This window comes from Callithrix jacchus, chromosome 11 (genome assembly GCF_049354715.1).
Source record: "Callithrix jacchus isolate 240 chromosome 11, calJac240_pri, whole genome shotgun sequence".
NCBI classification, from domain to species: domain Eukaryota; kingdom Metazoa; phylum Chordata; class Mammalia; order Primates; family Cebidae; genus Callithrix; species Callithrix jacchus.
The window spans coordinates 28,040,816-28,063,482 of record NC_133512.1 but is presented as its reverse complement, the minus strand read 5'-3'; the positions used below and the strand labels follow the sequence as shown (position 1 = coordinate 28,063,482).

Below are 22,667 nucleotides of genomic sequence, written 5' to 3'. Positions count from 1 at the left end.
CTTGAGCCACCGCGCCCAGCCGGGACCTTAGATTTTTGATGGAGAGAAAACAATTCACTAAGTGATTTCAGCATGAAAAGGCATTAGAAGGGTAAGGCAAAAGTTTATCAACATTGGTTTTGGTAAAATTACATTCACTGAGCATCTGAACCACATAACTCACTGTGTTAGAGGCGAGGACTCCTAGCACGACCAGTGGATGCTCCTGTCCTCCCAGAGGGGCAGGTGACCAAAGTGCTCAGGGTTATGGATGATTTTTATTTTCTTCTTTTCCACAGTTTCTAAGTTTTCTGTGATCACATCATCAGAAAAGATGTTTTTTAATAAAACTCTGTGGCTTCCAGTGTATTTGAAGTGCTAGGAGCAGGCTCATTGAGGAACAAAGCCAGGCAGTGACTTCATGAGAGGTGGGACTAGAGAATAGCAGGACCTAGATATGCTCAGAGCAAGGGCGGGGCTGGCCCAGGAGGAATTCCAGGAAGGGCCCATCTTGGCTGCCTCAGCTCCGTTTCCTTAGGTATGTCTCCATGTGGTGGAAGGTAGGTCGGCTCTGCCCTGTCCTGCTGCCATGTTGTGTGGCCTCTAACAGGTCACTTGGCCTCAGTGTCCCCAGCTGTAAAATGGGGGCAGTACTGATTTAGCTATCTTGTGGATTCATGGGGAACTTTGAAATCAGACTGAGAACACAAAGGATTATCAAAACCCAGACACTGTGCTAAATTTAGTCTCAATTTCTGGCTCCTAACTGGTATTAGGAAATATTTCTTGGATGAGTAAATGACTGTGGATGCAGCTGGCCATCTCCTCGAGTGACCCACATGCTACGGCACTCCAGTGACCTCCTACTTGCTAATGTTGATTGCTCAGAGAGGTATGATTTTTACCTATTTTTTTCTTGCCACTGGCATGTCGTATCCAAATGCACATGTATGCAAATGACAATGCCAGGCAGGCTGTGGCTGGCACCCACGAGCAGGTACTGCTACCAGCAGTGACTTCAGAAATACCCCTCCGTTGACACTTGGTGGTCATACGTGATCGAGCTAGAGAGCGAAACAATGGTTGTGGACCTAAATAATGGTGATCATGCCATTCCGTTTTCCCCACAATCTTTTCATGTTTTATATTTAGTGCCAACTGACAGACGTACTGCTGGGTAGAAAACAGTTTACAAGAGAAGAAATAGTCTACTATTTCCAATTTGGTGGCGAAACTAGACTTTATCTTTGCCCTTTCAAATTCTCTCAAAGCGTTACAGGCTTAACAAGGAACCATTGCTTCCTTGGGTGGATTCTTCCTCTCCTTACCAACGCTGTGGACATTAGGGTCCTGGGTCCCCTGTTGCTCTTGCCGTTTTGCGTGCTGTTTGCGTGATGTTGTTTCCACCGCCCAGCCTGGAGTTGGATCCTGTGATCCTTGCCGTTTCTCACTTAGTTGGCCCTGGTCATCTCCCTGGGGTTGCTGTGTGACTCTCTGCATTTCTTCTCTCGAGGAGGAGAGACATTTCTGACAGAAAAATCCCCATAATTTTAGTTCACTGGCATGAGCAAGATTGATATTTTCAGTCTGCAGCAAGTGGCTGGAGAGCCGCAAGTTAAATCCCACAGGAAAATCCTGTGTCTCAGAAAAAGTCCAGTTCTTGCCTCGACTCATGGAGTCTGGTTGAGAGCCTAGAAAAGAGAGAGTCCACCTGTGAGAAGCTGCCTGGGTGGGTCAGGGAAAGTCTGATGAGAGGGGTTTGCACACATGTGGGTTTCATAGTAAACACTGAATGCTGACAGTTTCTTTTTTTCTTTTTTTTTTTTTTTTCTTGCTTATGTTATGAACTTTCAAACCATTCTCTTTTTTTAATTTTTTTTGAGATGGAGCCTCACACTGTCACCCAGTGCTGTAGTGCAGTGGCGCGATCTCGGCTCACCACAACCTCCACCTCCTGGGTTTAAGCAATTCTCCTGCCTCAGCTTCCCAAGTAGCTGGGACTATAGGCATGCGCCACCATGCCCAGCTAATTTTTTGTATTTTTAGTAGAGACAGGGTTTCACCATGTCGGCCAGGATGGTCTCTATCTCCTGACCTTGTGATCCACCTCCCTCGGCCTCCCAAAGTGCTGGGATTACAGGCATGAGCCACCATGCCCAGTCACCATTCTCTTTTTTTTTTTTTTTTGAGACGGAGTTTCACTCTTTGTTACCCAGGCTGGAGTGCAATGGCGCGATCTCGGCTCACCGCAACCTCCGCCTCCTGGGTTCAGGCAATTCTCCTGCCTCAGCCTCCTGAGTAGCTGGGATTACAGGCATGTGCAACCATGCCCAGCTAATTTTTTGTATTTTTAGTAGAGACGGGGTTTCACCATGTTGACCAGGATGGTCTCGATCTCTTGACCTCGTGATCCACCTGCCTCGGCCTCCCAAAGTGCTGGGATTACAGGCTTGAGCCACCGCGCCTGGCCCATTCTCTTTTTTAGAAAGTATTATGACCTCAAAAAGTAGGAGAATGCCGCCCCTGCTTCTTTGGGTCCTATATCCATCTTGCCACCCTTTTTTCCTTAGTGTGAAGAAGACTGACTGACTGACCAGGACCCCACCAGAGGTTTCTCGGTACCACCAGCATCATGATCATTAAGATAATTGGTGCCACATTTCCAAAATGCTTTGGAGTCCTACCACCCTTGGCTGTTGGACTCACAGTATTCCTGTCACCTGGGAGTGTGTTGGCGATGCAGAATTGAGTCCCACTAGAGACCTGCTGAATCAGCATCTGCGTTTGAGAGCTGAACAGGTCATACATACCTACCCATAGTGAAAGAGAAGAGAGACTGCCTAAGGGGAGTCCCTGGAAGGTGCCTACAAGGATCTCTGAAGCCGTGGGGCACTTGCTCGATGCACCAAAGCCGTGGCTGATTGGCTGTTCTCTCCAGGGCACAGACACCACCTCCCCTTCTTTCATGAAGACCCTCTAGCCCACTGTGCTGAGTAAGTGCCCCCTTCAGAGACAGCAACTGCTAAATGCCAGCTCAGTAAGACCTCATGTAGTTTACACTATTGTCCAAAAGACCTGGAGTTGGCCCTACAGATAACACTCTTGGGTCTGAGGAACCTCAATTCTCCAGAGTTGGCAGTTCTGCCTTTCAAGTGCAACCCCGTTTGGGTGGATGGGCCCCAGCAGTGCTTATGTGATCATCAGTAGCTCAAAGGAAGCTTTGTGGACAGCAAGACCCTGGAAGTGCCAACCAACTCTTTTGTCCAGAGTGAGCATAAGCTGTTTTTTCCAGTCATTGAAATAGAAATAAATGATTATATCTGTCAGGAATAATTTAAATATACCAGTCACTTTCATTTTTGGCCCACCTTTTCGGTATGAGAATGTGTGGTTTCTGTAAAAGCCAGGACTCCAGAGTTCTTCCCAGTCTGTGTGTACGCCTGTCTCTTCTTGACTGCTGAAAATTGGGATCCAGAAGTTAAATTTAGATTTGCCCACCATAGATGGGATTGAGCATAGAGGTGAGGATGCTAGATTATAACATGTCTGTATGATATATCCCTTAGAATTCTGTTTCTGGTGCCGTCTCTCCATGCTTCTAAATTGTACCTCCTCATAAATGTAGATGTTAGCATTTTATATTGCATTTTTGTTTGAGATGGAATCTTGCTCTGTTGCCAAGCTGCAGTGCAATGGCACGATATTCGCTTACTGCAACCGCTACCTCCCGTGTTCAAGCAATTCTCCTGCCTCAGCCTCCTGAGTAGCTGGGACTACAGGTGCACACCACCATGCCCTGATAATTTTTGTATTTTTAGTAGAGATGGGGTTTCACCATGTTGAACAGAATGGTCCCAATCTGTTGACCTCGTGATCTGCCCACCTCAGCCTTCCAAAGTGCTGGGATTACAGGTGTGAGCCACCACATCCGGCCTTGCATTTTTTTTTTTTTTTTTTTTGTGATGGAGTTTTCGCTCTTGTTACTCAGGCTGGAGTGCAATGGTGCGATCTTGGCTCACCGCAACCTCTGCCTCCTGGGTTCAGGCAATTCTCCTGCCTCAGCCTCCTGAGTAGCTGGGATTACAGGCACGCACAACCATGCCCAGCTAATTTTTTTTTGTATTTTTAGTAGAGACGGGGTTTCACCATGTTGACCATGATGGTCTGGATCTCTTGACCTCGTGATCCACCCACCTTGGGCTCCCAAAGTGCTGGGATTACAGGCTTGAGCCACCGTGCCTGGCCCTTGCATTTTTGGGCCAGGAAAAAAAGATTTTGGGATGGGAAAAAAAATTTATTTCCAAGCAGAAAACATTGAAACTTCCAGCTAGTAGGAACAGTATTAATAGCTGGATGGGAGTCTCCTGGGTGGCCTGCTGGGAAGGGGTGTGAAGTCTGCCATCAGATCACCAGTGTGTGAATCCTGGCTCTGCCATTTACTGGGTGACTCTGGGCAAGTTACTCAGGCTCTCCAGGTCTTATCTGTAAACGGTGGACAATAAACGTGCCCACCACGCAAGGTTACTATGAGGAGAAAAGGAACTAATGTGTGTCACTCTGCTTGATAGTGCATTTGCTGTGCCAAACCCCCTTTATTTATTTTATTGAGACGGAATCTCACTGTCACCCAGGCTGGAGTGCAATGGCATGATCTCGCCTCACTGCAACCTCCGTCTCCCAGGTTCAAGCAGTTCTGTCACCTCTGCCCGCTGAGTAGCTGGGACTGCAGGCACCCATGACCACGCCCAGCTAATTTTGTAATTTTAGTAGAGACAGGGTTTCACCATGTTGGCCAGGTTGGTCTCAAACTCCTGACCTCAAATGATCTGCCCACCTCAGCCTCCCAAGGTGCTGGGATTACAGTTGTGAGCCACCGTGCCTGTCCTAAACCTCCTTCAACCTCAGTAGGGAAGGCACCAGGTTCAGGAGACCAAAGAAGAGACCCAGAGCCAGTAAACGAGACATGGGGTTTTACTGTACTGACATAAAGGGGAGAGGGTCCAGTGGCAGGGGCTGGACAGGAGAATCACCTTACATGCAGTCCAGTGGCAGCAGGCTGGATAGTAGAACCATATAGTCCGGTGGTGGTGGACTGGGCAGGAAAACCACAGCCACCTGCAATCAGTGTGCAGTATATATAGGTTTTTAACTCAACACCCTCCCCCTAATGACCACAACCTGCCAACATTCATTTAACCCAGAACGCAGGGCCTCAACCCCCTATAAATGACCTGTTTCCCTGGGACAGGCCATAGGCCCAGGAGTTTCTTATAGATAAGGAATGCTCTCTTGGCCACTCCTGGATTCCCTAGCTTAGAACACACATTCAGGTGCATCTGCCGAACAGAGTCATTCTAAAGGGATGCCTAAATTACTATCAGGTGCATTTAGTTTACAGCTAGTCAATAATGTGAACTGTTAAACCCAAAGTATGATGAATGAGAATGTTTGGTTCAGTGGAATGCCGGATGCAAGCCTGAGAATCAAATGAAGAGGCCAGTGGGTTGAGTTCACTCCTCTTCCTATGGTACTAATTCACAGCCAGGTGGTGCCAAAGCAAGCACAGTAGGAAAGAGGGAGAAACAGGGCTGGAGTCTTGGGGCAACAGAACCCTCCTCCCCCCACCCGGAGTAACTGCACTTTGAATACTGGAAGTGAGATAACATAACTAAATTACATTACGTTTAGTTACATAAAGTTCCATAGTTTGCAGATGGCCCCTTCGGTCTCTCATGTCATCTCCATAGTTACTCTGCGAGATAGAGCAGGTATTGTGGTTCCCACTTTACGGAGAAGGACACTGAGGCTCAGCAAGGTGGTGACTTGGCAGAGGTCCCCAGCTAATTAGAGCTCCGGCCTCTGGACTCTAGTGCCAGTGTCTTTTCCCACATACCCTCAAATCCGTAAGTTCTGAACTAAGGTTCAAAAGTCCAGAAAGCCACAAAGAACTGCCGCTCTTCCTTCCCCCTTCCAGAAGCGCAGTGAGTGAGCAGCTGTTAAAAGAGCAGTCAGAAAACTTCCAGCTCAAGGACCTGTCATTAGGTGCTTTGGTTTCATCTGAGGTAAGATAAGGAGCTGGGAAGAGGAACAGCAAATGCTGGAGAGCTGCTCATGGCTACATGCTTGGTTTCCAGGTCTTTTTCAATAAGGCACCCTAAGCTGAGGAGAGGGAGGGTGTTGAGTGCTACCTATGGTTTGGGTCAATATGAATCACCTCGGGGTGTTACGGAGCAGAATCACCTGTGCTACATCTCTTTTTGGGTGAATATGCAGATGCATGCCTCAGCTGTGTCCTCTTCACCCAGGACAGGCATTGCTAGTCTACCACTAGCTATCGACCCCATGTTTTCCACGGGGCCTCAGAATCCTCCTGAAACTCTAGGCAGCCACTCCCTGTCAAGTCTGTTAAGTGAGAGGGAACCAACTGGTCATTTCTGTTTTAGTGACATCCCTTCAGTACAGTGAGTAATTACATTTATTGTTTAGGTAATTTGGAGTTCCTGGTGGTGGCAAAATATTTATATTTTACCAGCTATTTAAATGTTACCACTCATTTGACACTTCTCACCTTGCTATGTCATTGAGTAGCTCTCCAAATAAAAAATTGACCACCAAGTATTGTCATCGACATGCCTTCGACTAGCCATCTTTGCTCTCTCTAGAGGCAAACTTTGTTTTGTATTCCATTTACTAAAATCTGAAAGGGAGACAGGAGCCGGAAAAAGAAACTTGCTTCTCAAAGCACACTCAAGATTGGAGCACCCTCTCTGGGGAGCTGAGAGCACTTTTCCTTCACTTCCCCTCCACATCCGCAGAGTCTCAGACAGCTGCGGCATGCCCAGCTCTAAGGGGTGAGCATGTGTCTGCAGTTGGCTGTTACGCCTTGGCGGGCCACGTGCAGAATGTGAACAACAATGTCTAGCAGATGATTTTGTCCTGAATGTGTTCATAGGACTCTGGGAGAGCTGCAGCTGGAGAACTTCAGAGCAAAGGCATTATTTTCCTCAGGACTCCGCTTTCTCTTTGCCCATTTCAGCAGTGGGAGGGAGTAGGAGGAAGCAGGTGGCAGGACACTAGAGAGGCAATGCAGTTAAACAGAATGGTCAGTCTTCTTTTACTGTCTTGATGCAGTTAGTGTTTAGGTCATTAGGGCCACTCAGTGAGGGTGCTTGACAGTGATCACCCTAGACACCCCTATGTAAGAAGTCCTTGGGCCACAAGCACACTGTCGATCTCATGAAGGCACCAGGAGTCTGGCTCTGTCGCCCAGGCTGCAGTGCAGTGGCACCATCTCGGCTCACTGCAACCTCCACCTCCCAGGTTCAAATGATCTTGTGTCTCAGCCTCCAGAGTGACTGGGATTACAGGTGTATACCACCATGCCCGGCTAATTTTTGTATTTTTAGTAGAGACAGTGTTTTGGCTTGTTGGCCAGACTGGTCTCAAACTCCTGACCTCAGGAGATCCACCAACCTCAGCCTCCCAAAGTGCTGGGATTACAGGTGTGAGTCACCGCACCTGGCCTGTGGTATTCATATTGATCAGGCTTAGCAAATGGCACTCAGTTTCTAACCAAAGATCAGCCAGTGCCTTAAAAAAAATGTTTACTTTGAATATCCCCCATAATAATTATATAGCAATTGGAAAATACAAAAAGATAAAAGGAAAAAAATTACCCATAATATCACAATCTAAAAAAACAGCTTCAAATTTTGGTCTGTTTTACTGAAGTCTTTTTTCTATGCATATGTGTATAAATTTCGAGAAAGTCTGAGCCAGATGTGGTGGCTTGTGCCTGTAATCCCAGCACTTTGGGAGGCCAAGGCAGGAGGATTGCTTGAGTCCAGGTGTTTGAGACCAGCCTGGGAAACATAGTGAGACCCTGTCTCTATTAAAAATATATAAGGATGCATACACATACACATATATAAAGAACTCTGGGCTGGTGTGGTGGCTCACATCTGTAATCCCAGCACTTTGAGAGGCCTAAGCAGGTGGATCACGAGGTCAGGAGATCGAGACCAGCCTGGCCAACATGGTGAAACCCCGTTTCTACTAAAAATAGAAAAATTAGCTGGGCATGGTGCTGTGCACCTGTAATCCCAGCTACTCGGAGGCTGAGGCAGGAGAATCACTTGAACCCGGGAGTCGGCAGTTGCAGTGAGCCGAGATCGTGCCGCTGTACTCTGCCCTATACTCCAGCCTGGCGACAGAGCAAGATTTCCTCTCAAAAAGAAAAGAAACTGTGTATCATGATAAAAGTGCAATTTTGTCATGCTCTTTTTACGCTTATGTGCATCTTGTTTACATCATCAAGTCATTCAAAAATGCCATTTTGAGTGAATATGTCAGATTCCATTTCAGTGATAACACCATAATTTATTTAACCATTTGCTATTGAACATTTTAGTTGTCTCTGCGTTTTTAGAAATGTGTTATAAGTAATAGCACCAGGAAGTAATAGCACCCTGTGTTTTTAGGACAGAAAATAGAGTCGTTTTTTGGCATCTTGGTGGGACAGGCAGCATGGTTCATCTCATACTACTTACTGCTAACGTCCCAGGTGTGTGCACGTGCACATAGGTAGCTCTCTGTGCATATGTGGTGCCACACTTTGATACTTAAAAATAGAGACCCTCCAGGCTCCCAGCCCTTTGGGCACTAATGCATTGAAGGATTAACATTTCCGTCTCACAAGTTGATGAAAATCATTGTAGGGGTGGTTGACGCAGGAAGTCTGTAGCTGCTGGGTTCAGCGCTGTTTACTGTGGATCCGATGCCTTTGGTTGTCTTTCTGCCTGTGGTCTATTTGGTGCTCACAGCTGCTTTTCTCTTGTTCTCTTCCTGTAGTTACTGGGGCTTCCGGATGCGGATGATGATGCGTTTGAAGAGTACAGTGCTGATGTGGAAGAGGAGGAGCCAGAGGCGGATCACCCCCAGATGGGGGTCAGCCAGCAGTAAATCTGGGGTCTCCCACAAGAAGGAGTGTGAGCCCTGCAGTAACCTAGGTGGGGTCACTGCCCCTCCTGGGTTAGCACTTTGCATTAGCACTTCGAAATAGGACGTCTGGCTCCCAGCATCCAAATTAAAATGAAATACCTTTTTAACGACCACAAAATATCTGTGATGAGCTTTGCTCAGAAGTGACCTGAATTTCACTCCCACTTCAGTGGGGTTTCTATGGAGTTGTCTTGGTAGCCTTTGCCATTTTGAATTTAGAGTCCATTTTGTGGCTGACTATTCTCTTGAGTTTATGTTGGAGAATTAACATTCGCTGACTCGAATGTAGAGAACTCTGAATGTATTAAGGATATGTTTTGAGTCCTCACAGGTGACCTTACTGAGGGAAAGCATGGCAGAGAAGAAATGTGTTCTGCACTTTTTATGTACTTTTTAAGTGTCTGTAAGTGAAAGGTTTTGCTTATAAAGCATGAATTTTAATATCTAATCATTAAACTGCACAAGTGCAAATACAAGGGCAGGAAAGGATAATCACTTAGCTTTGGACTAAGAGGGTAAGAGAGGCTCGGAAGCCTTGAAGTGTTTTGCCATTACTAAGTTACCTGGGTATGTAGCGACTGGTTCGTGGTTAGTGTAAATGTTACTTGCTTGTTCGATTGTTTCAAAACATGCTAATTCCAAAGCCACTTTAAAAGTCTATAGTGGAAAATATAGATGGGGTAAAAGATATAATATAAATTATTGATTTTTAAAGATGTTTATAAGCCGTCCCACGTATCAAATGAAACATTTTACCTTCTCTCTTTCTAATGAGATGGCCACTTGTTAAATCATGAAAACATCCAGAATCCAAGTGCCACTTAAACTTAGAAGCCATAGATAAATTTGATAGAAAAATAAACCAGGATTAAAAGTTTTTAAAAATATAATAGCATTCTTCTTTACTTTTTAAATCTTTTATTTAAAAAAAAAAGTCAAGAAAAGGATCCCATTGTGTAATTTATTTAAAAATCGTAATCACTTATTTCGAGGGACTTAATTGTGGTGAATTTGGAAAGGAACATGAAGGTAGGAATCTTTTCATAGTGGGTTAGCTTGGTTAAAAGGGGACGTTTTAATAAGATACTCAGACAACTCACAGAAACAACTTCTATAATAACTGGAAATATTGCTGTTATCATTTAGCCAACAATTGTGAACTGGGGAAATCCTTTGTAATGCTAATATGGAATTATTCTTGGACCCTTCCACATCCCTGGTTCTAGTAACTTAGGAAGCAGAATGCCTCCTTTACAACACTAGATTAACCTAGCATCTGGGGTGGGTACTTTTAAACAGTCACACATGTGCCTGTTAGATTGTCAAAGTTTTGAATGAAAAACAAGCAGTAGCAGCAGCAGAGGCCACAGAACTTATGGGAGTCTTGTATATCTTCCAGGCATGTCAGTGTAAACCTGATTGTCTCAACATTTTCTGTTTAATTGATTGGTGCTGTGAGGAGTTCGGCTGCTCGTGGTAAAACAGCGTACTCCAGTTTTAAGTCATTGGGTAAAATTGATACTAGTTTCCATCTGTGCTTCAATACCCACTTTCTGTTCTGTTCTTGGAAAATCATACTCAAGGTTAATTTCAAGTAAAATGAATTTCCTTCCGACTAGCCCATTAGTAAAACACAACTTAGTGTTTCACGCCCTGGGGTGAGCATATTCTGCCCTTTGCAGCCCTGCCTGTGTTCGATTGGCTCTGTTCATGAGCAAGGGTGATTGTGAGCTGTGCGTTACTAGCCGTCGCCCAGGTTTTGTAACTTCCATTTTAATACAGTAAGCCACAGGAATGACTTCTGCGGCAGAAATGAAGAAGCTTCACTAGCTTGCTCCATTGGAAGGTAAACTGGAATTTTATACATTGAAGCGTAAAATCTACATTTACATATGTTTGGAAATGCAATGGACATTAACATAAAATGTACTTTATCAAAAGAGGGTTTAGACTTTGACCAAATACATGTTGGTATTATCATGTTAATGTTCTCCATTCATACAAATTCAGTGGAGATAGACAGCCATTCTGTGGGCTGATGAGAATTGTGGGCTTTGTTTTGCACCAGGGGTAGGAGAAAGAGAAGAGAACATGGCTGTATGTTACTTAATTTCCATAGCAAAATTCCAAACAGCATTAGCAGATCGAATTGTTTCCTCTAAAACTTCCTTTTTCTGAATGTGTACATACCCCTCTTCTAGCGCTCACACACTTGCCCACACACTCACTCCTTCCTGCGCTGGAGCTGCTCTCAGCAGGGCTGTGCAGGTTCAGAGCTGCAGTCATTGAGCCAGGCAGCTGTGGCTTCTGTTATGGAAATGGCCCCGTGGTGAAACACGTCCCTGACCCTTCACAGACTTACAGATAGACTCACTAGGAGGCAGCAGTGGTGTGGGGGGGAGGAGTGTCAACCTTGGACGCAGGAGAGACACCTGGTTCTAGTCCCAATTCCCCAAGTCGGCCGAGGACTATGTGACCTTGACAAGTCACTTAACTGGTCTATGAACAAGAGGCGTTTGCCCTTCCAGCTGTAAACACTGCCCTTCAGTGCCTGCCTCATGTGTGTGTATAAATAAGGAGCAACAGTCAAGGAAACTTCTAGGGATTCAAGAAGAAAATACATCTGGAATCTTGCCACCGTGCTGTCTTTAGGATACTGGCCCCCGCACCACCTTAGAACATGTTGGTCTCTGAGTGTCCAAACCCCTGAGGGCCCGATCCCATGGGGCTGATGAAATTCTCTTCCGTAGAGGACAGGGAAAGGTGAGGCCCCAGAGGACTTGTCTCAGCTGTACCTGCTCTGCCTGTGGAGACATGGCTTTTCTTTGTGCTGCGGCACACTGGGGCTTTGGAAGTGGTGTATGTTTAACTTACCCAGCAGCGGGAGATGTGTTGGAAGAAAGTGAAAGATGAGTGCTCGTACTTTTTGCCATGTTATCCAGTAGAGAGAAAGTGACCGGGGAAGTAAAGTGAGAGAGAGAAAGAGAGAATGAGGAATGCTTGATTGCTCGCTGATCACTGGGCCAGCTCTGAAATCTGAAATCAGGCCTTGCTAACATTACAAAACCGTGATCCTGGGTTTGAGTGAATCCTGGAGACATTGTTCTTATGGCTGCCTGGTTTCCTCAGCCTGATCACCATATCAAATAGGCGTCTGGGAATCAAGTGAAGTAGAGCCAGGAAGGGAGGTAAGGCCCCCACGCAGTGCCTGTCACCACTGTGGATTCACTTGCACTCAGGTGTCCCCTTCTGTCTCCCAGGCCCAAAGCAGCACATGGTGCAGTTTGTTTTTCCACAAGCAGAGCATGAAAAGTCTCCTATGTAGGGCTCCTCCTTGTGTCCTGGTGCCAGAATTCGGTTTCCAGTGTACTTCAACTTTTCTGACAGTTGCCGTCATTTCTCATGTATAAACAGAAACTGTTCTCTAGCACAATATATTTCTGAATATTGTTTCTGTTTCCTAAGAGCACAATGTATATGGACGTAGGGAGCTGTGGTCCCAAGTGTCACTGGAATTTATATTTTAGGAATAGGCTTTGCATGTTAAAATTCACAAGTTGGGAAACTGTGGTATGAACAGATCTGATTTCCCACAGAGACAAGAAGGAATAGGTGGGACTTAGCTTGGGGTGGCAGGAGATGAAAGAGGGAGAATGGGAGAGTTGGGGTCTGACAGTTACCACCTGAGCCCCAGGAAAACTGTTTTCACAGCTGTGTCACTGGGGGCCTGCTTTCCTCAAAGGAAATGACTGTTCAGAGGTGAGGCCTTGTGTTGGCAAGGCGTTTTCATTTTAAGAGTGTTCCCCCAGCCAAGGAGACAGCAGGGGCCCTGCTCTTTTGTGGGCTGTTTCCCTCAGTAAAACCAGCTGCCAGCTTGAGAAGCGTGTCTTTCCAAAGTACAGGCAGATCTGAGGGGCTCCAGGCACCTGGGAGGTAGATCACAAAGCAAACTTGGGTCTCCTTGGCATCAGGGAGGAGGCAGGAGTGCCCCTCAGGCCACAGAGGGCAGGGCCCACCTCCTCACCATGCTTCAAGGTTGTGGAAAGAGCACAGTTAATACTCAAGTGAGCACAGATCCCTCTCCCCTGCAGTGGGTGTTAGCTCCAAAGAGATGCCATTGCTGGTCACCCAGTCTTCAGAGAAGCCTAACATTTCTTTGAGTTAAAAACTGTTCTCTTTCATAAAGACCCAGTCACTTGTTCCAGTTTAGTGATACCAGGTATGACATAAGAAGCTGAAGTCTTTTAGAGTCTATGGAGAGTAATTCTAAAATCTGCCAGAAACCTGGTAGCTTGTGGTGTCCATGGTAAAATATCTATAGCTCCTGCTCACCGGGCAAATTGTTAAATAATATGTCGTCTTTTATAATTTTATTTAAATTGGATTACAAAAATAAAGTACCCATGAGCATTTCATGTTAGAAACCCTGTTTAAAGCACCATAAGGCTGAATAGGCACAAGCGATTAAAAGTATATGCCAGGCCACACAAAAAAATAAATGTCTGATTTGCTTAGAACTGTATTCAAGTTGTTGGATACCAGAGAGAAAGCTGGCAGTCTGTTCTCTGTAAACTGCCTTTTCCTGTTTTTCTGTTTTGTTTCTCAAGTTTCATTTTTTTACCAAGCCCCTTCTGATACCTAGGCAGATACAGATAAGAGCAGTGTGTGGTACAAGTGTCAGCTCTGAAGAGGAGGAACTGAGTCTTCAGTGCTAGGGCAGACCTTCACTCTCCATGATCCAGTCTTAATTTGAACGTGAGAGCAAAATTTAGTCATCTGCACAAGAAGTAAAAGCAAAGAAGAGCTGTTGGGTTTTTGTTTTTGTTTTTTTAGGCAAGAAACGTTTCCTGTGGGTGTGTGTGCTTTCTTCACCTTCATATTTCCTTTCAAGAAATCTCTTGTAAATTACAAAACTGTGAAATGAGTTGCCAAAAACTGTTGCCCTTCCTTAGATGCTTCAATCAGTGTAAATCCTGTACTGCACCCTGTCCACCTCTGCTCCCTCCTCCTTCCCCTGAGAGTGAGGACCTCATCCAACCATGTAATTACCATTCGCTTGCTATTAAAGAGCCTTTCAAACTCTGGTAGCGTTTGCCTCTTTTTTCTGCCTCCACAGTGTTTCGTCCTAAAGGACACCTAATGCGGTTTATAAATGAGCAAGAGATAAAGGACCAGCAGCTCTCTGTGTGGTTGCTGTTGTGAGGAGTCTGGCGGAAGAGAGGGAGGAGCTGGTGACTTGAAGCACTGCCATTGTTCAAAGATTAATCATTTATGCGCGATGCATTCATATGTCTATTCTGATGCTATAACTGGTAGTTAGTAATTTTCTACTTCTTTGAACCGATACTTTACTTTTGTGTGTGAGAATCCTATTTTTTTCTAGCCTACTTAGGAATCCTTTCTGGCATCAATTAGAAATCTGTATTCTGTGGTCATTCTATGACATTACACCATGTCTCTACCACCTTCCTTCTGGTTATTTATTTATTCACTAAACATGGCATTTAAATAATTCATCTGGAAGTTGATGGTAAGTTGTATTATTTGATTAAGAGCAAGTTTCTTTCTCCAAATGAATGGGTCTCCATAGAGAAACCCATTAGATTCGATCTGATTTGAGATTGGCTTCACAGGCACAGCATAAAGGCTTACGTGTATGTTAGACAGTGTGTGGTCCTTTGTTTTCAATGTGGCTGTCAGAGAGTGTACCCAAGTGGTGAGCTGTGTGTCAGCATTCCCAACCCCGCTCCTCTAAGATAGTGGTGCAGCAGGGTGAGGCAGGCGAAGCCTTACTGTTGAATTTCCTTCGTTACTGTTATTCTGTCCCTTTCACAGACACAGTTTGTAAAATGCAGGTCGGCCCCTTTAAGTGCAGGGACTGGTGTTTAAAATGCCCACGTTTCCCCTGTGTAGTTAATCATTCTGAAATCAATGGCTAAGGGCAAGAGGTTCTCCCACCTCCAGCTTTGTTTTCTCATCTGTGAAAATAAGAGTGTGGGACTCGTCCAGAGTTCCCTTTGGGCACTAGCCCTGACTTGTTTAGGGGAGTCGGTGGGGATGGCGGGAAACACCGTTATAAAGGACGCTCACAAAACCAGGGTGGGGTGGCCAGTATTGGTAAAACTGTCCTGGGATTCTGAAGCCCTTCTCCCTAGGATCCGTTTCAGATTTGAAGACCCAGCTGATACCGGGGCCGTGTATTAGCCCATATGCTTTTACCCTTTTGTGTTTTCTCCTGCCTTCCCGCATGTTCCTTCCCTTTGTGAAAGTAGTAAGGAGTCAGAACTACAACAAAATTAAATCGGACTGTTTAGCTTAGAGAGGTAGTCAGTCTCACTCCCTTTAGAAATAAGCCTTGTTTCCATAGTGAAGTTGGGCCGAGTGGGATCCTCCATTGTCCTAGAGTTCATTGTTTACAGGTGTGGGTTGAAGGATAACAAAATTAACAGAACCGGGCCCACCATGCAGCATTTGGACTCTGCACCAAAGCTGGACACAGTGGACTTGCTGTCATGTGCCCGGGTGTCTGTCAGGGTGGTTTTGCCCGGTGCCCTGCCAAATCAGGGTGAGTGAACATTCCTTTATCTGTGTAGCAGAGTTGGCCGTTTGCAAACTCAGGAAATGCTTCCTGGAAAAGCTGGCACTGTGCTTCTCCTCTTAGGACCACAATAGGCAAAAAAAACTGAAGTTCTTTCCCTATCTTTGACCCTCCTTTTTAACTTTTTGGAGTAGAAAAACAATGACATTTGTAATGATCTGGGCAAGTTTTAATTAGTCAAGGGACAAGGTAGGCATTTTGGTGGGGGATCATTTAAAGTAGCAGAAATATTTGATCCTTCTTTTGTAGGGAAATATGGCAACAACGTACAATGTAAAAACCAGCAGTAAAACTAAGTTGGCCCTTTGGGATGCTTTTTAATTAGAAGCCTCTAGAGGTCAGCACCACATAAAGAAAGGGCTTTCGAGTTCAGGGTAATCATGACCGTTTCCTCCTGGAGCTTTTGGGAAAAGGAGGGTTGGCAAATATCCAGGCTAGGGAACGAGAAGTGAAGGACCTTTTCCTTTATACATAAACCGTAACATTTGACTGGCTTGTTTTTTTCCCTGCTCACCCATCTGTCTCTGGAGCTCCCACACCCCTGCGTCATACCCTGTCAGTTCAATAAACACGACTTACTGACCGATCGATGAAGTGTGGCATTTAGCTCGTGCTGAGAAGGACTGGGGAGGTGCCGAAGATGAGACGGAAGGCACATTGCATTTTGCTTGGAGCGAGGTGGGAGGATGCTGGGTGTTCCAAGGCCTTTTTAAAAATTTGTTAGCCCATAGACTGTTGAGCTCTGTGACTTCTAATGGAACTTCATGGAACACAGATTTCTACTTAGAATACATATCTGGTTCTCTGAGTCCTGCTCACATCAGGGGTGGTTGGGGGAGGATTTGAGTATCTTTAGAAGGTCTGGCCAGAATTGAGATAGTTAGGAGCTCCTAAAAACTTGTAGACCTCCCTGTGGATCCCCAAGGTACGAGACCCGAGAGCACTGTGCAGTGATGGCCGCAGGCTTCACAGGCTACCTGAGTTCAAATCCAAACCAGAGACAGCCTTGGGAGAGCATAGAGGTGCCCAGTGTTGCCCAGGTGTTTCCTCTTGGCCCATCAAGTTGCAGGAAGGGGAAACAATACAAAGGCTTTCTTCCCCTGAGGCAGGAGAATTGCCTGAACCCAGGAGGCGGAGGTTGCAGTGAGCCGAGATCACGCCATTGCACTCCAGCTTGGGTAACAAGAGCAAAACTCCGTCTCAAAAAAAAAAAGGCTTTCCTCCCTTCTCTGTCCCTTGTTCCTTCTGTTCAGGGCTTATTGTTCCTGTCTACTGGGGAAGGCTTGACCCACAGCACAAATAGTGTTGATGGTTATTCTTTGCTGGGTGATTCGATAAGCCTTGGACCCTGCGGTTCTTTCACTCGCTGAGAAGATACATTGGTGGAAAGGACAACAAATGTGTCATGGGCACAATAGAAGCCCAGTCTTAACATCTTAGAACTTTGTGGCATAACAGCGGTTTCCCTGGAACAATTAGATTTCAAAATGCTGGGTTTGGATCCTCGTGCGTGTGGACTACATTCTTTGCAAGTATAGAGCAGTCCAATGACTTTTCAATTGTTTGTCCTGAAGCCAACAGTGCTGAGTGAATATGCCCCACCTGTGTGTGCCATTACTTACTAAAATTTATATGTAACCTTTATGTAGTCCTTGCTAAGCACCAGACACTGTACTAAGTTCCTTTTAACTCATTTAATCCTTCCAACAATCCTACAAGGTAGATATTATGGTTGATACCCTCTTTTTACAGATGAGGAAACTGAGGCACAGAGAATATAAGTAACTCTCACAAGATCACACAGCTAATAAGTGCCAAAGCTGGGATTTGGACCCAGGCAGTTTGGTTTCAGAACTCTTAACTACTCTGCTGAATAATGAATGTCATGGGCATTGGTCTTTCTTTAATTGAAATCTCTGATTATTTTCACACCACTGCACAGAGGCCCTGCCTGCCCTTACCCTTCTTGCAGAGCACGCTGCTAACATCCATGGTTGCCCGAGAACAGACGGAGTGAAGAGAGTGTTTTCCTAGTTGTTTGCCTTGTCTGTGGTCAGGGTGGCTGTGCAGGGTGGTTTAGGATAATCGCAGAAACATTGTTTTCTAGTATCCATGTACTTGCAAAGATTTTTGAAAGTGACTGGAAGAACTGGGCAACAAGTTTATAACATAAGAGGATCTCACGTGGGGCAAGGCCGGGGAAACAACCAGTTGGCCTTCCTTTCTGCACCCTTCTTTCCACATCTTGTTCCTGGAGGAGCCCTTTACAAGGGCTTAACAGACTCCTCTAAGTGTCTCCCTCCTGATAGCGAAGGGGCTTTTACCTAGACTTACTCTGAAGCAGCCAGCAGCAGAAATGCATCCTCTAGTCAACAGGAGGCCTGAGAGCAAGAAGAAAGCTCTCTTCATCTGCTGATATGTGTTACAATGCAGTTGAGTCACCCTCCCACTCCAAGGATTCCAGTCTGTCTATGGGCCTACCCCTCAGCCATCCAAATACATTTCTAGCCTGCCTTCCTGCTCCACGTGGAGGCAGCACACACACACACCCTCGGTACCACTGCCACTGCGGGAGGACTATCGGTGCTATTATGCAGAAGGAATGAGTGCAACTCTGAGACCCCAATTTAAAGGCAAACTCAATTCACTTTTGAGCTCATTGGCTTGTTTGGATCATCTCTGCCGCCTAGGAAAGAAAAGCCAGCCAGCTCAGTATCCCATAAGAAATGCAGACACCCCAAATCTGCTGTTCTTGCCTCTAAGATTCTGAGTGCTATCATATAGTTCTCGAATGTCAGAGGCTCCAGGTCCTGCCTTGGAGTGTGGGCTTGCTGGTGAGTGGCTACGTGGAGAGGGCGCTAAACCCCAGGAGCATCACTTTAGTGTTTTCCAAATGATGCATGGATGAGAGGAATGCAGAAAAGGTGAGTCAGACACCTTTGGATTTATAAAAAGAAGGAGCATAGAGCTGCACAGGTTTGGAAAGAGGAGGAGGCAGTGTCATGGGATAAATGCACGCTGGGTTTCTGGACCTGACGCTGGCCTTCCCACATGACTTTGGTCATTTAAATGTTTAGATTCTTCTACTCAGGAATGTGGGGGGGCATTTTGAGCCTGGGGCTACAAGGGCCTAAAAAAAATTACAAACTGTTGTTCAGAATCAACTTTGGAATTGATCTGGAAAGTCACAATTTAAAAATTTCTGACTTCAGTATTTCCTGAAGTCAGAAATACAAATCCAGTAATGGAAAAGGACATGAAATATACAGTCCCCACTCAAGTCTCACTGTGGGGTGGATGCTTTCGCCTCATCAAATGCCCTTGGGAGAGCTGGCTCGGGTCTCTTTCCCACCATACCCCATGCTTCCCCACTTCTCTCCTACCTTGCCTGATGTGCAACACTTTGTAATTCAGAGTTTCATTCTTTCAGTTTAATATGGGGTGTCATCAAGGCCTTCACTAGACAACAAGCATGTCCTCTCCTCTCCAGCAGCAATGACCCCTCATGAAAACATACATCTCACTGAGATCTTCATCCCTCTCCAGGAAAGGAGACCCAAGCAGCAGCGCCCAGTGCGGAGCCTTTGTTCCTACTTCATGGATGTGAAATGCCCAGAATGCTATAAAATCACCATGGTCCCGCCACAAACAGCAGTTCTGTATGTCGGCTGCTCCACCATCCCCTCTCTGCCAGCCCACAGGAGGTAAAGCAAGGCCCATAGAAGGACATTCCTGCAGGAGGAAGCAGCATGAAAAGCACCCTGAGTCAAGAAGAATGGGACACCATTCCCACACATACATTCTGGGAAATACAAAATGTGTTCTTCATATTTCCAAGTGGTTTTAGTTTCCAAACTGTACTCAGAAAAATCCCCATATGAAAAATGACTCTTCTTTATCCCACACCGTTTGCTTTCCTTGGCAGCTCTGGCTGGAGAAACCCTGGATACTTAACGGTCCGTTTCCTTCCTCCTGTTAGGATGATGTGGGGGCAGAGTGAGGAAGAGGGAGTGGAAAAAGGGAAAGGGATGAATGAAGTCATCTCAACGCACATGGGTTGTTTCTTTGGTGTTTTGTGGAGATTTCACACCAGGGACCTTGGGCCAACCGGTTTACTTGGTTGGAAGCATAGGGTGCTCACCTGTTTTCTCAGTAGAGGATGGCTGGGGCTTAGTCATTCTTTGCTGCTCTTACTTTTGGTCCTGTATATGTAAAGTTGACCAAAACCCTCACAAGTGCCATGATCAGTTCTGCTTTCTCCCATCTTCTCCCACCCCCCTGCCTATCTAAAAGTATCCCCAGGCTAAAACTGGAGGTTTGGCTGAGGAGTGGGTTATGCTTCATGATAGAGCTAAAGTTATCCTGAACTCTCTCAGTGTCCCCTTCCTTCAAAGACTCATTTCTGACACTGGCCAGCTCCCAGATAGCTCCTGCAAATGGTTACAAGCAAGGCTGAGTGAGATAGTGATTTGATTCTGGAAACACAAACCAGTGTCCCCCCCCCATGGAGGGTGGGAAGCATCTTCTCTATGTTCACCTCGCAAGCTTTTGAAAAAAAAAAACCTGTCATTCAGAAGCAAGCCAAAACTGTCATCTCGCTCGATGCTAATGAACTCATCAAATCCATTTGCAGGGTCTCAGCTCTTCAGAACTCTGGCCAAGCCTTTGCTTAGTACATAAAAGACTATTCCCTGGGGTGCTTTTCAAACCCTGTTCTGACCCCGTACTCCTAAACTATAGAAGAGCACAGACACGATTCCACATGCTCCTGAAAAATTCAGTCTGAAAGCTAGCATTGGTGACTACACATGGGATTTGGATAAAAGAAAAACACTGAGCCGGGTACGCTGCTTGCCGCGTGGAGGACAGAGCTGCCTGCCCACTGCTGAGGAAGAGCATTGCAGACGTGGCACGAAGCAGAGCAGCGGCTGGAAAATGCACTGACTTTGGCTTCTTATTCCAGCCTCAAAATAATGGCACTTTCATGAGACCTCTAGAAATAGAACTTTTCATCTGGCACCATCTTAGGCTACGCTTTGGGGCAGTGATGTCACCAGGGAGACAGAAACTAGGGAATTCATCCTTTTGGATCGGGTGACTAATCCTGTTTCCCAACCTCAGAACATTTGCTGATGTCATCCATCTTCCCGAAACCACAAATTACATTTCTGTGACTTTAACACATACTTTGGGGATTCCCAGTCCTTTTCATATTCCTCCCAAATATTCTGGAGGGTGGTCCTCGGGGGCTGACTCGTTTGCTTCCCAAGTTCATCTTCCGTGGCATCTGGTGTTCTCCTGGATTTAATGCACAGCCATTTCTGCCTGTGCTGCAGAACCCCAGAATGGCAGCGAGGTCCCCAGAGCCCACAGAGGGGCATGGGTCACCCACCAGAGGAGCCCACTTTCCTGCCACTGCCCACCAGTGTTTACCTTGAGGCTGCCAGCACGAGGCGGTGAGGACCTGGGTGTGTGATCCAGGTTGCTGTTGCCAGTGACCGCAGAGGGTGCCACACTGATGAGCAATGAGTGATGCCCCAGTGACAGCTCTCTCCATTTTTATTCATCTTTTTTTCCAGCCACTCACTAAAGGGGCATGAGTCAGAATAGTTGTACATTGCTCTAACAGAGCCAGAATCTCCTTTTCATCCAGCCTTGCCATTGTCCCATGAACCCAGTTTGTGAACTTGACATGTTTTCCTTAGGATGAGCTCTGCCCACTAAGGCTCCTTGGGCCCTCCTTTAAGCAAGCTCCTGGCAGATCCACCCTCTTGATGTACCAGTATGTCCAGAAACAACATGAGCTGGGTCTTGTCATCCTCTTGAAATAGGGCAGGTAATTCCTTTGGGTCTCCCTAAGGTGCTGAGTGGAGGTGATTTTGCAGGGCAGAGGAAGGCTAAGGCCCCCGGTACTTTAAAGTCTCCCTACCCACACAGGAAGTACTTTGGTGAGGAGGTTGTGGGTCAGGTGACTCTCTACACCTGTGAAAGCTCTTTTGCTTACAGTTGACCGTTAAAAAGTGATTTCTTGACCCTTAAGGTAAAAATGCCTGGACCTCAGATCTCCAAGAGTTAGGCATATGCTTGATAGGTCTCTGAGATTCACAGATGTATCAGTGAGTAGGAACAGGAGGAGGTGGATGATACAGGTCTCTGTACCCCCACCCCATGACCCCTGGATGACCATCCGTAAAGTGTCATCAGCCAATTGGAAAGTCATGAAGCAGACACAGCCCTAGACATAGTCTAGTGGGAAGGCAAGATCATGTGCTGTGTCCCCTCCTGCTTTCCAACCTAAGTTAGAGGCTGCCCTGGGCACAAGAGCACTTCCTGGTCACTGATGTAGCTCTCCCAAGACTGCCTGCCTATGTGACATCTCTGGGAAGACTCAGAAACTGCCCCATTCCAGCAGGATGGCCTGAGGGCAGAAAAATGCTCCATGTGCCTGCCAGGCAGAGGTGGGAGCTTGAGGTGGCATTGCTTTAATGACTCACCTAGGTTTTTGCATCTAGAACTGTGGACATCCAGCCGCCTGCTCACTACTCTCTGGAGTCACTGGAAGCCTGGAATGATGAGGCTTCTTTTCAAATACTCTATAAGAATCCTCGATGAATCCTCACCATCAGGCACCATGCTTTCATGATCCCCAAAGGGATAGGCAGGTTCCTGAAGACCTCCCAGGCCCAATCCACCAGTGCTGGGCCACTGACTCCGTAGAAGCAGTTGGTACAGCTGGCATTTGAGACTCTGTGCCTTCAGTACCTGATATAGTTTGGCTGTGTCCCCACCCCAAAATATCATATTGAATTGTAATCTCAGTAACCTCCATAATCCTTGCATGCCAAGGATTACCCTGAGGCTACCAGCACAAGGCAGTGAGGACCCGGATGTGTGGTCCAAGGTGCTATTGCCAAGGGCAGGACCAGGGAGAGGTAATTGGATCATGGGAGTGGCTTCCCCCATGCAGTTCTCATGATGGTGACTGAGACTCATGAGATCCAGTGGTTCTATAAGCATCTGGCATTTCCCCTGCTGGCACTCACTCTGTCCTGCTGCCCTGTGAAGAAGGTGCCTGCTTCTCCTTTGCTTT

At 46.2% G+C, this 22,667-nt stretch overlaps 1 protein-coding gene across 1 annotated transcript in view; it reads left to right on the top strand.

The window, feature by feature from the left end:
• The window catches only part of MTURN (maturin, neural progenitor differentiation regulator homolog), a 32,248-nt gene extending 18,186 nt beyond the window's left edge, over positions 1 to 14,062 (top strand). The window contains exon 3 of the mRNA XM_054237131.2: positions 8,830 to 14,062. Coding sequence (XP_054093106.1) covers positions 8,830 to 8,940 — 111 coding nt within the window. The 3' untranslated portion in view covers positions 8,941 to 14,062. The remainder of the gene's footprint in view (positions 1 to 8,829) is intronic.
• The last annotated feature ends 8,605 nt before the right edge of the window (positions 14,063 to 22,667 follow it).